Consider the following 18,956-nt stretch of genomic DNA (forward strand, 5'->3'; position numbering starts at 1 on the left):
TTCAAATTTGTCCGTAAGAGAGAAATGAAAAAAAGGAGGAAGAGTGGCTGTGAGAGAGGAAAGAGAGAGAATATTCTTAGTGTTAATATTGATAAAATTAAGAAAAACAACGGATACTATCACTTAACAATGTAAAATCTTCCTGGTGGGGATTAATTTTAGGTACAGAAAATGTCAGGAAAAAAAATCAATAAAATTTGCTAGTGACTTTAGATCAACGTAGTTTAATTGAGAAATTTAAATACACACACATTCATAGGATCTATAAAAATATACACCCTGTTTTTAAAAAATGGCATTTTCAAGGAGTTAGCCAAAAGCAATAGCAAAATTACATGATTACAGCAGGCTGAATCTTCACACAATATCCTTTTTTTTTTTTTAAAGATTTTATTTATTTTAGTTTTAGAGAGAGGGGCAGGGGAGAGAGAGAGAGGGTGAGAAACATCAATGTATGGTTGCCTCTTGCACTCCACCTACTAGGGACCTGACCTGCAACCCAGGCAGGTGCCTTGATGGGGAATTGAACCTGTGACCCTTTGCTTCGCAGGCCCGAGCTCAATCCACTGAGCTATACCAGCCAGGGTCAATATCCTTTAAATAAACATCAAAAAGTAGAATTATCACACAACCCTCTCCAATCATCTAATTGCTTCAAACCTAACACTGGTACGCCAGCGAACAGAAGGACAGAAATCTCCTGACTCTCCAATCTAATTGCTTCCAACCTAACACTGGTACGCCAGTGAACAGAAGGACAGAAATCTCCTCACTCTGAACATACGCTCAGAACAGCGTAAGCACAGCTTTGTTTCACTTCTTCAGCATCTTTCCACCTAGCACTGCTCTTCAGCTCCTACAGCTAAATTAATTATTTACTAGCAATTAATGAGTAACAAATTACTAATTTGTTAGTAATTTGTCCTAACAAATTACTTTGTTCGGTCAACTTACAAGTTAGTCTAAAAAGGAAGGCTTTATATGAGTGGCTACTGGTTATTGACATAAATTCTTACTCTTTACAACAACGGAGTTTAGCCCTGGTCAGGTAACTCAGTTAAGAGCATTATCCAGATATGCCAAGGTTGCGGGTTCAATCCCCAGTCAGAACACATACAAGAATCAACCAATGAATGCATAAATGAGTGGAATGAGTCAATTTCTTTCTGCCTCTCCCCCTTCCTCTAAAATCAATAAATCAAAAATTTTTAAAAAAGAAAATTTGCACATATTGTTAAACTGGAAGGTGTTTGCTACATGGCATACCAATCAACATGTACTGAAGTTTATTAAGGTGTGAATCAGATTATCATAATATTTAGAGCATTACCAATGACAATTCGTTTAGGAAAAAAAGAAACCAAGTAAAAATTGCTATTACCATAAAATGGTTCTGCTTTAGCTCTTTTCACTGCTTCACACTTTTTGGGCGGTAGAGGAGGAGAGAGAGAAGGAACACTGACTTGGGAAACAATGATAGGTTGCCATAGGTAACCCACAACCCAGGCATGTGCCCTGACCAGGAATCAATCAGTGACCTTTCACTTTGCGGGATGCTGCCCAACTGAGCCACACCAGTCAAGGCACTATTTCATACTTTTTTCCTCCTATATACTTGAGAACTTACTAGACATTGAACTCCCTAGTATAACTGGGAAAATATGATTTGAATGTATTCTGTATGAAATAGTTTATGTAGATGAATGCTAAGAGCTCAGAAGGTAATTTTAAATATGTGTTTTATACAACACTTGTTTTCCAGATGTTTACAAAACTCATTTCTCAACCTCAGCTATCCTATACTATTACACACACTGACTCCTATGTGCTCCCTGGGCTCACCTGATGCACAGAACACCATAAATGACTTGAATGATTTTCTCCACTCCTAAGTGTGGTACACAATCAGTATCATTCTAAATGCCACAGAGAATTAGAGCTTACTCTGTCCCAGAAACCCAGTGGAGAAAGACTGTGACAGCCACCAGCGCATCTCTTCTCCCCCAGCCCCTTTCCTCATGGTATCTACCTAACAGCAGACTTTGTCCCACCTTCGTAGCCACAGGAGCAAATTGTTTGAAAAGACCCAACTTCAATCTTAAGCTTCCTATTAAGTTTCACTTTTCTCTTCAGTCCATAGTCCACACCTTTGTCAACTTCAGTATAGAACAAGGCATGACATTTTACTTATTTTCTATCTACAAACAACAAAAATCTTCAAAATTTTTCTGGAGATCTAGAATTGAGAATTCCTAGTTTGTGTAACATAAGGTACATATAAATTTTGAATTACCCTATTACTATGAACTGATGATGAAAGATGAATTATTTTGATCAAAAAGGTAGTGTGAATTCTGAATACTTTTGCTTGACTCTCTTAAGGGGATAAACAAATGCTAAAAGATGGTAAAGTTTTTATGGTATGGGCTAACTGGAAAACTCCAAAGGTTCATTTTACCAAGCCATAGCAAATAATTTAAGATTCTCATTCCACACTAGATGGAACTCTTTTATTAAAACACAACATAATCTGAAACAAGATTATTTTTCTTGCTAACACTGCGGGACAACAGTTTAGGTTTTGTGATTTGACCTCCTTCCTCTTAAACACAATGCTGACAAATTCTAAAATAAGAATCTCTGAGTCAGTTAAACACCTATCCCAACATATCGATGGACTTAACACTTGTCACACCACACTCCACTGCAGACCCTGGGTTGGCAAACTGTTGCTGTGAAGGGTCAGACAGTAAATATTTTTGGTTTTGAAGACTCCAGAGTCTCTGAAGCAACTACTCAACTCTGTCATTGGTGCACAAACGTAGCCATAAATAAAAAACAAATGAATGAGTATGGCTGTATTCCAACAGGACTTTATTTATAAACAGTGGCTTTCATATTAATTTTCATGTCTTAAAATATGTTTTTAACCATTTAAAACTGTAAACAAAATTCTGAGCTCACAGGCCATGAAAAGCAGGCAGTGGGTGGAATTGGGCCCACGGGCCAGAGTTGGCTGTCACTTACATGTCTTTTATGTCATATAAAATGTTTTAAAATGACAGGTTCCAAGTCCAGAGACTTTGGAGACTTCTGTTTTTGGATTTCTCATTTAAAACTTACAGACCAGTTCTCTACTTTCTGGATAAATATACTCACATGAAAGAAAAAATAATTTCAGAATACATATCCCTACTTAAAAAGAAAAAAAAAAAGAAGCTATAAAACAAATATTTCACCTTTAACATGTAATTAGGAAACAAAAATTTAATTCTATGCAATATAAAACAATATGCATAGATTTAGTACATAATGTCTTAGTTTTAACTTTAGGAAAAAAAGTACAATGAGGAAAGGTTTATAAATCTCCTCTTGTACAAAAAGTTGCAACTGAAACCAGCAAGCCCTTGCCTATACAACCATTAGCCCTGAATGTAAATTATATCTACGAATTGGAATTTACCTAAATGAGTTCTGGGTGCTCTTTAAAAAAATGCACGATTAATCATGGAACATGATGGCTCTACAATTTGGGACACTCCTGAATAGGAAACCCTGCCTCCATAATATAAGGAAACAAGAATGCCCTTTCCACAGTCATCAAGTATTATAAAAAACCTTCACAGTCTGACTCACCTTTATCAAAGGTAAAATGGTTACTGATACATTTCATGGATTATTTTGATCCTCTGCATTTTCTAAACACAAAATAAACTTCACACGAACTTTTGTATGTTTGAGTTTTCCAAAGTAAGATACCAATACAAAATGTATTGGACTGGCAGAAGTCCATGGTGTAAAGAAAAAGGAATTAAGTATAAAATGTTTACCAACTTTATCCTTCTAGTTTTCTAAGCATTTCAGACATTGAGACCTAATTGGTTTCTTGTGTCTATCCATTATGATCATAACCCAATCTTCTATTTAATACTCCTCAGTGCTTTTTGCTGGGGGCCTAACTTTGCGACGAAGAAGATCTTCACGTCCAACTTCAACCATTTGTGCTTCCCAGGATTTGATTTCATTAAAATAACGAACTTTATCATCTTCAGCAAGCTGAATATATACCTGAGAAAAAGTGTGATTGTTAGAATAATTGTAGAAGAATCTTTGCCATTAATTTCTGGAATGCTTCCATATATACTATAAAAATTACCTTACTCTTAAACATGTGTCAAGGGGGACTGAGGAAGAACGTTTTGTGAGATAAAAATTAGATGAGAAAAAGGTAAGAGACAAAGATTTTGTATTGAGTTATTACAACTTCGGGGCTTGGGAACATGGGAAAGGAACAGAGGCACAGTGTGACTGTCACTGAATACACTGGACACTAAACTCGGTGTGACATTGTTTTAAATACCAATTTTATTTGCAGTTAAAAACTTCCAAAAGAAAAAAGCCAAATTGATTCTAAGAATAGAAAGTTACTTAAAAATACTTTCACTGTGTTACTAGTAGCATAAGGTGGTTTTCACACAAAGCAAGCCTTGCCCTAACACGTCCTTGCACAGATGCTCTCCCTAACTAGACACTTGAGATTAAAACCATACTTACTTGCTTTTGAGAACTGGTCAGATTTTTCCAGCTTTCATTTACAGCCTTCAGCCTTAACTGTAAAACAACACAGTGTAAGTACCAGATACATGAACTTTAGTGATTAAAGAAAAATCTTTTTTTATTACTCATTTCAACAAAAACTCAGATATTAAGAATCACAGGTAAAGCCTCATCAATCTTAATATCTTTTCTTTCTAAACTGTTAAAATATACAAAATGGCTGGAATAAAGATATTTATCTTTTTTGAGATAGAATTGACATATAACATATCAGTCTCAGGTGTACAACGTGATTCAATATTATTGTATATACTGTGAAATGATCATCGCAATAAGCCTAGTTAACATTTGTCAACATAATTTTTTAAGAACTTTAAGATATACTCTCTGAGCAACTTTCAAATATGCAATATAGTATTAACTATAGTTATTATGTTGTACATCACAACACCAAGACTTATTTATTTTATAACTGGAAGTTTGTACCTTCACCCATTTCGCCCACCCCCCATCCCTGGCAACCACCAATCTGGTTTTATCTATGAGCTCGGGTGTTTCTTTTTCTAGATTCCACATATAAGTGAAATGGTTCAGTATTTGTCTTTTTCCGGTCTGACCTATTTCACTTAGCATAATGCTTTCAAGATCCAACCATGTTGCCACAAATGGTTAAGTTTTCTTTCTTTTTATGGTTGAATAATATTCATATTCATATTATCAGTTTCTTTATCTACGCATCCATTGGACAATTAAGCTGCTTCCACATCTGGGCTATTGTAAATAATGCTGCAATGAACATTGGTATGGGCGTTCGGTTATCTTTTCAAATTAGTGTTTTCTTTTTCTTTGGATATTACCCGGAGGTAAAACTGCTGGATGGATACATGATAGCTCTAATTTTAAATTGTTCAGGAATCTTCACACCGTTTTCCATAGTGGCTTCAGCAATTTACATCCCCACCAGCTATGCACAAGGATTTTTTTTTGTCCACACCCACGCAGCACTCGTTAATTCTTGTCACTGACAACAGCTGTTCCAGCAGGTGTGAGGAAAGCTGCAGCTCTCATGTGCATTTCCCTGATAATTAGTGATGTTGAGCACCTTTTAGCAATCTCTATGTCTTCTTTGGAAAAATGTCTATTCAGATCCTCTGCCCACTTTTTAATCAGAATTCTTTTTTGCTATTTTGAGTTCTTTATATTTTGGATATTAACTCCTTATCAGATATGTAATATGCAAATATTTACTCCCATTCAGTAGGCTGCCTTTTTATTTTGTTGATGAGTTTTTACTGTACAGATATTTATCTTTTTTGGTTCAGAAATACTGATATTCAAGTATATTCTGTTATAGTTTAACTTTAAAGACTAAATGTTTTTCTTTTCTTCTCTATAATGTTTTACTTTGAAATGTGTGCCACAGTGTTTAGATACAGTCATAGGAACAATACAACACCAGCCCTCAATTCTACTTAGTTGAACTTAATTATGGGACTTGGAAAAACCTTTATTACCTCCCTTAGGCTTGGTTCTTCATCTGTAAAATTAAAGGGATACAGGGATTCCAATGCTGGAAGGGAGGCAGGAAGGCAGGGAGGAGAGTCAGCGCTCCTCATGCTGCCTATGCTGTTGCTCCCAGAGAGCAGAGAATAAAGGGAAAAATGCGCAGGTGGAAAACGTGAGGGAAGAACATGGTCTGAAAAGTATCTGTTTAAAGCTAGGAAGATCATCGGTGATTTTAAGGAGTGGAGAGAGAATAACTTTATTGTTCTCAGCAGAACTTCGATTGAATTTTATCTTCCTATCAACAAAAACAGATACCAAGAAAGATACCAGGTAGTACCTGAAACTACATAAATATTGTGTCTTGGACATTTTAAACTTTAGTGAGTAAATAACTGCTCTAACTCAGCTTTGAAAGGAATTATGTCCTTTAATGTTTTCGATTCTTTCCTAACTCATCTTTTTCTTATCTATAAAGTTTAATCCATAAAGTTTCATATTCAATGAGTTAAAAAATAATTTATAAAGTTGCATGCATAAGTAATCTGATCTTTCACCTAAATAAAATAATTCATTCAAAAAAATTAAAGAGATGGAACGATGGTTTGTTCACTCCTAAAACCCATTAAACGGATCCTTCTACTGGATGAGGACAGTGAGAAGGCGCCAGCTAATGAACAGGAAGAGGGCCATGAGGGCACCTTGGTCTTGGACATCCCAGGCTCCGAAATTGAGCAATACATTTCTGTTCTTCATTTTAAAATAAAAAAAATTAAATGAATAAACAAAAAAATTTAAGGCATGAACCCATATGAACAAAGATAACAGTAGACAGCACTTGCAATGCAAATCCGTGGAAGCTGAAACGCACATGGAGCCACGGCTCCCAGCCCACCTAACCCATGAATGCCACTCTCGCATTGGCAGTAGGAAAAGTAGTGTTTTACAATGTAGAATTCCAAAGTTGCTCAACAATTGGCAGCACCAGATAAGTAAAAAATTGAGGTAAGGTCAGGAGGACTGATTGAAAGTGTTTTAAAAAAGAGGCTAAATCCTGACCATGGGCATATTCTAGGACACAGCCTCTCAAAACAGTAAAATGAGTTACTCAGTGGATACCAGGCATAGTAGGGGGCAATAATACCATGCTGGAAACAGGGCAATTAAGTGAAAATATATACTGTTACCCCAGAAGGAAAAGCAAAAAGGCTGAGAGAAAACAATACATAAAAGAAAATTAGCATATCAATTCAGAAGATGCATAAAGAAATAATAATTCTAGAGTCAGAACAAAGAGAAAGGGAAAAAAAACAAAATATTAATAGGGGACTTAAGAGTTGGAAAATTTTAGTTTAAGGTAAATAGTTATAAGCCTAGCAAGTAATGTATATGTTAAAGCTTTTGTTTCAGAGACTACAGATAAGGCCCACCCTGGCTCCTGGGAAAACAGCTGACCTCCTGGGGCAAAGGGGCACTGCTAAAGATTACCACCTGGGGACAAGTGAAGGCATCCAAACCACTGTGTTTCAGGGAGGGGCATACCACCACCTACCCCTGGGAACAGCTAACCGCTCAAGACAGGAATGTTGCTTCTACCTGACCCTCCCTGAATTTCAAAACCCCTCACCGCACCTTGTTTATCCCCTGCTATAAAAATCTTGGCCTGGAAAGACAAGACAAGATGGTCTGTTAGGGTATGAACCTGCCGTCTTCTCAGATTACTGGCCGTCTGAATAAAGCGCCCATGAAGATTCAACCCCTGTCTCTGCTTATTGGGTTTGGTAGTGACAGGGAGCCTGAACTCCAATGCCTTTTCCAGTTTCAAAAGCACTTGATAAAATCCATCACCTATTTATGATAAAAACTCTCAGCCAAGTGGGAATAGAGGTAATATACCTAAACATAATAAAGGTCATATATGACAAACCCAATGCCAGCATCATACTCAACTGGCGAAAACTACAAGGGTTCCCCTTAAGATCAAGAATAGGAGAGGGATGTCCACTCTCACCTCTCTTATTCAACATAGTCCTGGAAGTCCTAGCCACAGCAATCAGACAAGAAGAAGAAATATAAGGCATCCAAATTGGAAAGAAGTAAAACTGTCACTATTTGCAGATGGCAGAACAATGTACAAATAGAACCCCAAAGATTCCACCAAGAAACTACTCGTACTGATTGACAAGTTCAGCAAAGTAGCAGGATACAAAGTAAATATCCAGAAATCAGTTGTATTTTTATATGCCAATAATCAACTATCAGAAAAGGAAGTTAAGAAAACAATGCCATTCACAACTGTTTCAAAAAGAACAAAACACCTAGGAATCAATTTAAACAAAAATGTAAAAAAACTGTACCTAGAAAATTGTAAGACATTGAAGACAGAAATTGAAGATGATACAAATAAGTGGAAGCACATACCTTGTTAATGGATGGGAAGAATTAACATCATTAAAATGTCCATACTACCCAAAGCAATCTACAGATTCAACGCAATTTCTATCAATGTACCAATATTGTATTTCACAGAACTAGAACAAATATTCCATGTTGGGAACCGCCCTGCCTGATTTCAGAAGCTGTAAACCCCCATGGCTAAAAGACCTTGGGGCCACAAGTCACTAAGGAGACAAAGCTTATCTTCCTGGCTGGGGCACCACTTCTGTCCCCTTTACTTCACCCTGCTTGGCCCCAGACGGATGACTGGTTAGCCAATGATGGGTAAGATTCCTCAAGGGAGGGACAACCTAAGACAGGCATGGTCACGAAGGGGCCATCAGGGAAGGACTTAGGGGACTACAGAAAAGGGGTGATGGACCCTCACCCATTGGCTTTTCAAGGTCCTCATTCTATCTGTAAAAGGTCTCCTAATCTCTTGGCTGCCTTACTTCCCCTGCCTGACTTAAGCCTAAAACAACACCAGAGGTGGGTGAGGCCCTGGGCAGGAACCGGTGGTTCCCAGGGTAATCAGGCCTAAGAAACAATGCATAAAATCCTGTGAAACCTGCTTTGCTAAGAATACCCTTAACTTAAATGATAAGGGTCCAAGCATGAAATGAGTTTGTTACCCCAAAATTTTATGGCCCTTTAGCTATCTGACCCTGACTCAGAATAAGCCCTCATAGTTCTTTGACTGTTATCTGTTGTTTGACCATTACTGCCTGACAATGATTGATGAGCTTTACCTGTATTCCTGTGCAAAGTGAACCCAATAAAAGCCCACTAAGGAACAGAGTCAAGGCCCTTCTCCTTTGAGAGATTGGTCGCCTTTCCTCCCCAAGCAGATCACATCTTGGTAGACTTATTCTCATCCATGGTGGATTAGGAGTGGGGGAGGGGGGCAGCGCTCAGTGGGTGGAGCGCCCCTACAATTCCAAAACTTTATATAGAACCACAAAAGACCCCAAATAGCAATAGCAATCTTGATAAAGAACAACAAAGTTGGAGGAGTCACCCTACCTAATATCAAACTATATTATAAGGACATAATAATCAAAACAGCAAGGTACTGGCATAAAAACACACAGATTAATGGAACAGAATAGAGATCCCAGAATAAACGCATGTCTTCACAGTCAATATTTGACAGAGGAAGCAAGCACATACAATGGGCTGAAGTTAGTTTATTCAGTAAATGGTGTTAGGAAAACTGGATACAGGCAAAAAAAAATGAAACTAGACTACACAAAACAATAAACTTAAAATGGATTAAAAACTTAAATGTTAGACTTGAAACTGTAAAAATGTTAGGAGAAAACATAGGCGGTAAAATCTCAGATACTGCTCATAGCAGTATTTTTTCTGATGTATCTCCTCAGGTAAGGGAAACAAAACAGACAGACAAATGGAACTACATCAAACTATAAAAGGTTTTTGCACAGCGAATAAAACCATCAATAAAATGAAAAGACAACCCACTGAATGGGAGAACACATTTGCCAATGATACATCTGATAAGGGGTCAATATCCAAAATTTATAAAGAACTTATAAAACTCAACACCAAAAACCCCCAAACAATCCAAGTAAAAAAATGGGCGAAGTACCTGAATAGACAATTCTCCAAAGAGGATATCCAGATGGCCAACAGACATATGAAAAGATGCTCAATGTCACTCATCATCAGAGGAATGCAAATTAAAACCACAATGAGATACCACCTCACACTGGTCAGAACACCTATCATCAATAAATTAACAAACAAGTGATGGGGAGGATGTGGAGAAAGGGGAACATTTTGGTACTGTAGGTGGGAATGCAGATTGGTGCACCCCTGTGGAAAGCAGTATGGAGACACCTCATAAGAACTAAAAATGGATCTGCCTTTTGACCCAATGATTCCACTTCTGGGAATTTATCTAAAGAAACATGAAAGACTAAATCAAAAGAACATAAGCACCCTCTATGTTCACTGCAGCGCTATTTACAATAGCCATACTTTTAAAGCAGCCCAAATGTCCAACAGTAGAAGAATGAATAAAACTATGGTTTATTTACACAATGGAATACTACTTTGCCATAAAAAAGAAGAAAATTTTACCTTTTGTGACAGCATGGATAGATCTGGAGAACACTATGCTAAGTGAAATAAACCAGTCAGAGAAAGACAAATACCAGATGACTTCACTCATATGTGGAGTCTAATGCACAAACTAGACTAACAAGCAAAACAGGGACAGACTCATAGATTGAGAGCAGGATGACAGCTCTTGAGGAGGGTGTGGCTTGGGGTGGATTGAGCAAAAAAAGAAAAAGGACTCATGGACATGGACAAGGACAACAGTGTGCTGGTTGCAGGGGTTAGGAGATGGGTGTAAGGGGAAAAGGGTATAAGGTGGATAAATGGTAATAGAAAAAAACACAATAAAAAAAGAAAAAATGAAAGGAATATCAGAAACAAAAGAATATTTAATGTATCCAAAATGTACTGAAAGCTGGTGAATATTAAAAAATTCGCAGAAAAATTATTGATAGTACAAAAAAACTAAGGAAACAAGACATTATCAAGTTCAGGCAAAGTAAGTTTTACAAGAAAAGCAAAATAATCATAGCAAATGGCACAGCTCATATAACGTGCTCCTGTGTATAATGCGAGCCTAGTTTTGTGCACATTATACATGGGGTTATTATACCCATGGCATGTGATTACATCCATGTATAATGCACATCCTTATTTTTCCCTCAAAAATTTGGACAAAGAAGTGCACATTATACATGGCAAAATACAGTAATCAAAACAGAAACAATACTGATCCAACCAAAATAATAACAATATTGGGAGGCAGGATGGAAATGTGAAGAGTGGGGAGAGTTCAGTGTTCATCTGAAATAATGGGAGGTAATGTCTAAAGTAGAGCTAATGCTTACAACTGAAAAAAAAATAAAGAAATAACAATATAAGACTGTTATTTAGAGATATGGAGATGAATACCATAATAATCAGCTAAAACAGTAGAATCTGCTTCCAGAGTAAGAAATAGGACAGGGCAGTGAAAACTAGTATCTTTCATAATTAGCCTTACTTTGATTCTTTAAATTATGAAGATGAATAACTACTATCTTTTTAATGAATAAAATGACATAGTCAACTTAATTTTCATTTCCAGGGATAGGACCCAGCCATTAAACTTTCTCAGTGATTCCAACGTGCTTTATTTTATTTTACTTCTTTATTTTATTTTAGTCAGAGTTAAGAACTAGTGATCTAGAATTCTCTAGTATATAACCTTCTGGTGCTGATAAGAAAACTGAATCCAAGGTAAATTAATGACTGAGCTAATTCCAACTAAAATAGTACATAGGCTTGCATATTAGTAATGTAGGGCCATAGAAAGTGAATTTAAAACTCCAAAGGGAATGAATTAATGAAAGTATTTGGCCAAAGAAGGCATTACATATACACATTATTTAATCATAAGTTAAACAGGATTTGTGAAACGAACTACAGACCCAAACAACCCAAATAGGCAGAGTGGCAAAAACCTTCATCTCAGATTGACAAGAGATAGGGATTTGAACATACATTTTTCTTACCATGTCATACTATAAAGGGAAAAACAGGACTGCCAATTTGGAACTTCTAAGAAGGAAAAAAGACTAAGCTACAACAGGAATAACAAGTTTTCTTTCTTTGACACATTCATACAACAACATATACATATAAGATATTCCTATGGACATAACTAAAATTCTATTTTATTAAAGGACAGACATGAAGCAGCAGGTTAGGCTCAAATTCCAGTACAAAATATTACAGCTCTAACTCCAGTCTTACCCAGTGATAGTAAAACAGTTAAGAACTGCTGAATAAGAAAAGTTTTCAAAACTTTAATACCCTACAAACTAGAGAAAAAATTTCTTTAATTAAAAAAGTTGACAATATACATATTGGCAACTGTATACTCAATTATACATGGTAAGACCAAGGACTTTTCCATTAAAGAGATATAAGAAAGAGGGCCTTACTTGTATATTGTACTTGTTTATAGTAATTTATTACTTTTCTTCACCACCTAACATACAGCACCTCTAAAATCTCCTAAATATTTTAAAAATTAAAATAAACAAAATTTTAAAAAACAAAGCTGTCCTATTTTACCTGTGAGGTACCATCCTTAGCTTCTTGGAAGCGTTCAGATATAAAAATGTTATAAGCTGAGCGAGGTCTTTTCGGTTTTCCAAGCAGTGTTAACTCCTAAGTAATAAAAATGGAAGAGTTAGATATAGTTTTAACCTCTATGAGACTTAATTTTACACACAGAAACTGTATTCACTATTATGTATTATGCAGAATGTTCCTTAAAATGAATGTTATGATTCTTATATCAAGTATGTGATTATTTCCCCCTGGGGTCAGAATTTTGATAGCACTAAGTTTTGAAAATTATGATGGATTTTTTGAGTTACTTTCCATACATTTCCTTTACTTGTTATGTTCATAGTCTCCATGAACTGAGTAACTGAGCATATATACAAATCTTTTTTAAAAGATAAAACCATCTCCTCTGATTTCCAATGAAAAATCACTTCCTTTTTCCAGAACATTTCATGAAACTGCTGTAGACTTCACAACTTAATTACTGCCCCTTTTATTTCTAGAATTACTACTAGGGATTTCTGTCCAAGATGGTGCGCTTGCAACTTCCTAATTCCCACACGTCTAACCTGATCTCCAACTACTTGGTACTGGCAGTCTTCAATGGGGAGGGAAGGAAAATTCCGACAGGGAGTGGAAGGGGCAATATGAGGGAAAAACCCCTCAGGCTTCAGGTTAGACACGTAAAGAGCTTAGAAGGTGCCACTCCTTCCTCACAAGTATAAAACTGAACAGACTGAAAAATCAACAACTCTTCTTGGATCCCTGAGGACACAGAGCACTCTGCTGTTGGCGCCCAGACGGGACACAGACGAGTGAGCAGAGTTGAGGCGCAGAGACTCAGGAGGAGGGCGCTGGGCGAACCAGTGCTGGGAAGGAAAACCTGAACTGTCACGAACAAACTGCAGGAGGTTCTGTGAGGACATCTCCGAGATTTTTAGGAACTCCAGAGGACCCAGTCACAGAGGGCCCTCATACTAACGTGGGATTTCCAACTTCAGGAGCTTGACCAGATCCCCACAATAAGTATCTAGAAACACCCCGCCCCCCCACCCCCCACCCCCCACACACTGCTTTCAGCAGAGGGAGGGGACAGGGAGCCAGTCTGAAACCTCTGAGCACTTTATTCTTCACAAGGCCTGCCCTCAAGGGCAACTAGTTAATCAGCGCTGACCTCCTGTGGTATTACCAGAGCCTAACTGACCTGAAGGAAGGCAAATGTGCAAGTCTAGCCCACTCTAGCCATCCTATCCCACCTAAGGGGGAGAGAGAGAAAATTGAGAAACGCTAGTGCAGTTCCCAGAAGAGAGACATAGCATCTCTGAAAGACTGGGACCTAATCACAGCGCTAGAGAGTACTTCCCTTGCCCCCACCCCTGCCACCCTGTTAAGGCTTATTTAACAGCAATTCCTTTTACCCAGTACATCAGGTCAAGCCATCAAGGAAAAATTCCAAGACATACTAAGAGGCAAAAAACATTGTTTGCTGAGACAAAGAAACATGGCAAGGATGTTGAAATTATCCGATCAGGAATATAAAAACTACTATGATTAATACACTAAGGGCTCTAGAAAGCAAGCAAGAACAGATGAGCAATGTAAGCAGAAATGCTAGAGAGCAAAAACACTAACTAAAATAAAGGGCCTTTGATGTGCTTATTAGTAGACTGGACCCAGCTGCAAAAGGATCTGATCTAGAGGACGTATTAATAAAATCCTTGGAAACACTAAAAGAGAACAAAGACTCAGGGGAAAAAATCCAGAATACCAAGGACTATGGGACAACTGCAATAGGTATAACAGGTATAACAAAAGCATACAGGAAATACCAGAAGAGAGAAAGACAAGAAATATTTGAAAGGGAAAGCCTCTATCTGCCCAATGCTCACTTCTGGTCCTTGCCACTCTTACCGGCGACTGCGTGCACTGAAGAGAAAGGGAGAGTAAAAGAGGAAGAGTCAACTTTAGTACTCATCCTTCCACATACCATCCCTATGCAGAAAGTGTATTTCTCACTCTTGGTTTCTTTTCTGGATCCTTTTACTAATTCGATCAGCAACCAGATTACTGACTTGAAACTGGCTGAGTCCTTAGGAGGACTCAAAACATTAAGGTCATGGATACATGAGCCCATTAAAGGCTATATGCTACTTTTTCAGAGAAATAGATTAAACTGATGACCATTTTCTATACTGTATGTACTGACTACCTCATAACTAATACTGTTTGTATTCAAAAATGTAGTCTAACTTTCAAACAATGGCATTTATGTGAATTAATACCTTAAGCTAGGAACTACAATTTTTGAACCATGTGGGTTTTGGGTTTGTTTTTTTTTTAAGATTTTATTTATTTTTAGAGAGAGGGGAAGGGAGGAAGAGAGGGAGAGAAACATCAATGTGTGGTTGCCTCTTGTGCACCCCTTACTGGGGAATTGGCCCGTAAACCAGGCATGAGCCCTGACTGGCAATGGAACCCACGACCCTTTGGTTCACAGGCCAGCACTCGATCCACTGAGCCACACCAGGCAGGATGGAATCATGCATGGTTTTTAATGAGGAAAAGAAAGATTTCATCTTAAAGGCCCTTATTTAATTAGATACAATAGGCACTTTTCCCTGATGTGTTATTAAATGCATTCTGTTAGCAATATTCAGAATCAAATTCACCATTACCTATAACACTATTCAAATCAATAGGCTATTTCAGACAAGACTCAGAAGCACAGATTCTTACTATTCCTACATCCCAAGGCAGCAACAAGGGTTTCCAAGATGGACTCATATGGCAGAAGAGGACTATTCCATTTGTCCTAACTAGAGTACACCGTATAGTCACACACATTATCAAAGAGAAAACTACCTATATTCGTTAGTTATGTAAGTTTCAGTTCTTTGTCAAAAGAATATTTCAATAATACTCACTCTCTTTTTTATTATTGATTTCTTTTTTAAACGTTTTTGCATCATTTCTTTTTCTAAAGATACCCTCTGACTTGGAGTTAGCTCTTCTTCAATTCTCATTAGCTCTTGTTTGTACGCCTGCCAGTCTGCCTTGTAAGCATCTTCATATACCTATAAATAAATTTTTTTAAAAAGTCAATAAACTGTTGCTGGCCAATTAAACATAGCACATCTGCCAAGGAAGGACAACTGCATGACTTCAGATACAGACAGACCAAACCATCGCATGAAAAATGTGCTCTGGGATCACGTTTATATGGACCAACATCACGGTTTATTCATATACATGCTAACCAAGCTCAGAGTCTAGCAATTAGCCTTCAATGTCACTACCCTTCATCACGACCCCATAATCAATATTCTCTACGTAAATGATGAGAATAATGAGAAGGTATGAAGGTCTTTTGTAGATAATTGATATTTAAAAACAAATAAATAAAACTCTGGGTCATCTGGTCCCTTAAAAGGCATGACAATTGTTCCTAACTGCGGAGTAACTGGTCAGCAATGTTGAAAACCTGTATGCTTACTTTTTTCTCTGAGTCAGGAAGTTCCCTCCATAGCTCTGCGATTTTTTTAATCAGTTCTGAATTTCTTGCACCTATAGATTGGAATGAGAAAAGATGCCACAATTTTATGTCTCAGGACTAATTTTTTTCTAAAGACAGCCAGGAAATCATAATCTATTAATTCTAAACATGTTTTATTAGATACATATACACCACACGCAACTTATTTACACATACAATGATTTAGCTTTCCTTTAACCAACTAATTATATGATAAATTTATTACTTTTTCCTAATTTTAAAGTCTATTATCTAATAATCAATGAGTATATCAAATGATCCTCAGAAAGTGATTACTAGTTTAAGTAGTTGGGAAATCAATTTCATCAAGTTCTTTACTTCGTATTTTAATCAAACATTTTTTCCAAAACTTTTACTAATTAAGTTCACAACACCTGAATAAAGAACAAAATACAGTCTTGATTCATATACCACCATCTTGGATTTTAATTACAGATATACCATTTGAAAACAAAATAAACTTTTCTAAAATCAATTCATTATTCCCAATTTCCTTCCTTATCTTAACTAAAATGGCGGGGTGTAAATGCTTTACCAAACTACTTATACATTTTAAAAGATGTGAGCACTTAAGCATGTCTCATAAACCAATTCTTTATTTGAGAATTTTTATTACAGCTCGCTTGATTTTTACAAGTGTCCTGTGATGTGCTGCTTGTGAGAAGGCTTTAGAAATCGTAAGCAAAGGTTAGCTATTAGCTTTACACTGTAACCCCAAATGAAGACCCGACAGCCTTCCTAGGGAGTCATAAAACATTCTATCTGGAAATCTTTCAGTGCAAAAGCTCTTGAAGTTAGCACTACTTTGTAGAGAGCTTTAAAGTATACAGAACACTTCCACAGAAGTTATTTCACAACTTTCATTAACAATTCCCTGAGACAAGCAGCTAAGCAAGAGATAAAATGATTTATCAATGGTCTTCTAAGACAAGGGCAACTGGGCCCAAAATGGTGCTATTTTTAAAATACCTTTAGCCCTGGCTGGTGTGGCTCAATGGATTGAATCCTGGTCTGCAAACTAAAAGGTCACTGGTTCAATTCCCGGTTAGCGCACATGCCTGGGTTGCTGGGCCAGGTCCCCAGTTGGGGGCCTGTAGAAGGCAACTGACTGATGTCTCTCTCTCTTTCTCCCTCCCTTCCCCCGCTCTAAAAATAAATAAATAAAATCTTAAAAAAATAAAATACCTTTCATAAGTTTTCAATTATATTTAGTGTTTCCATTTTGTAAAAAAAAATGTTAGACCTGCTATTTCACAGGCCATCAATTAGAACGGTTACGTTCCTGCAGTCTCTGGATTGTTTGGTAGTGGAAATCAACTTTGCAGTTTAACTGCTTAGTGGGCTCTTTATTACATCAGAGAAGAGGGCAAGCCCCAAAACTCCTTACCTGGGTTCTGAGCTTTAAATATGGGCAGCTGTTCTTTAGAAAAGCGAACATATGAAGTCATAGGCTTCTTTGGATAACTTCTCAAGGTGGATGAAAACCATCTCGGTATATACACAAAACTACATAAGTAAAAAGAAAATAACCAATGTCAAATATATATGCCAATATTCTCATGTATATAAATGGGTCCCAAATAAGATGCTATCAAGATGCTGTATTTCCGACACCTTCGACAAAAAAAGGTGACATTTAAAATCGTGCCCTAACCAGAGGGAAGAGGCTGCAAAACTGAAGCCTAACTCCAAGCCCTTACCTCCTACGAAGAGCAGAGAGTAGCGAAAGCACCTCTATTCCAGCTCCCGGGCCCCGCCTCCTGCACGCGTAGATGAAGGCGGGAGACTGTTGGCGCAATTTTACAAAGAACGCCAAACAACCAGGTGCTCCTAGGCCGGCCGGAGAGGAGGGGCGGGAAGGTGGCCGGAAGCAAAGCGTGGGGTAGTACTGGGTAAGGCCTGCAAAGCTACCATCCCCTTGGCAAGGTCGGGGTCTGAATCAAAGGGTCTAGGCAGCCCTGACCTGGAAGGGGGCAAGGGGGGGTTGTTGGCGCACGGGCGCACCAAGTGAAGAAACCGTCTACGTTCCAGGCTCAGGGCGTTCGGAGCTCGGCCTCCTCCTAGGCACAGGCGAGTGGTCCTACCTGAAGGGAGAGCGCAGTCGGCTCCCACAGTCCGCGCAGAGATCCGCTCCCGATTTTCCTAGGGCACTCAGCACGCCCCACACGCCCCGAAGAAGCGGCATTGCACCCGCCGGAGCAGGAAGTGACCGAGCCGCAATCTCGTGGAGCACCCGGGCCCAACCGGACAACCTCAACAAAGACAACGCGAACCCGTACTCAACCCTCCGGGGCGTGCAAGCAAACCCCTGCACTCGCGAGGCACTATGGGAAACCCATTAACTTCCTGTTGGTTGATAGGCTGGGGTGAGGCAGAGTTGGCGCAGGCGCCTTAGTGGCTACCCACGTGGGCGGGACTGCAGAAAAGGTGGAGGAGCTCGGGAGCTGAGAAGGGGAATCGCTGCCCGGCTTGCTGCGGAGGGCCCTAGCCTCGAAGGGGCGCTGCAGAGCCGCCTCTGACCCCGGCCCCCGCCTCCGCAGTGGGTTCCGCAGCGGGGCCAGGAGGTGGTGGAGGTACGGCGGCCCTCTGCATCCGGACCGGGCCCTGATTGGCGTCCGCAAGTGGTGGCCGGAGGGCTAGTACGTAACAGACAGTTTGCCACCAGAAAACGCGCCGCCCACGCTGCTCTGAGGTCAGATTGGCGGGTGCTGAGCGCCCAGCACAGCCGCTCAGTCCGTGCAGAAGCCGG

General features: G+C 38.6%; 1 protein-coding gene across 1 annotated transcript; it reads right to left on the bottom strand.

The window, feature by feature from the left end:
* Positions 1 to 208: 208 nt before the first annotated feature.
* Positions 209 to 18,538, bottom strand: TFAM (transcription factor A, mitochondrial). Its single transcript, XM_024561352.4, has 7 exons — positions 18,292 to 18,538; positions 17,595 to 17,713; positions 16,148 to 16,218; positions 15,579 to 15,728; positions 12,658 to 12,753; positions 4,555 to 4,611; positions 209 to 4,068 (listed from the first exon to the last, which is right to left on the bottom strand). The coding sequence occupies exons 1-7, from the start codon at positions 18,390 to 18,392 to the stop codon at positions 3,925 to 3,927; spliced, it is 738 nt and encodes a 245-aa protein (XP_024417120.1). The 5' UTR covers positions 18,393 to 18,538; the 3' UTR covers positions 209 to 3,924.
* Positions 18,539 to 18,956: the final 418 nt, after the last annotated feature.

Source organism: Desmodus rotundus, chromosome 4, assembly GCF_022682495.2.
Source record: "Desmodus rotundus isolate HL8 chromosome 4, HLdesRot8A.1, whole genome shotgun sequence".
Classification (NCBI taxonomy): Eukaryota; Metazoa; Chordata; class Mammalia; order Chiroptera; family Phyllostomidae; genus Desmodus; species Desmodus rotundus.

Bases quoted from the DNA above. Each gene is read 5' to 3' on its own strand.
- TFAM (XM_024561352.4), bottom strand. From the start codon at position 18,392: ATGCCGCTTCTTCGGGGCGTGTGGGGCGTGCTGAGTGCCCTAGGAAAA. The intron at 4,612-12,657 runs GTAAAATAGGAC...GTTGTTTTACAG, and splicing joins CTAAGGATGGTACCTCACAG to TTAAGGCTGAAGGCTGTAAA. The intron at 4,069-4,554 runs GTAAGTATGGTT...ACTTTTTCTCAG, and splicing joins TGACCAGTTCTCAAAAGCAA to GTATATATTCAGCTTGCTGA.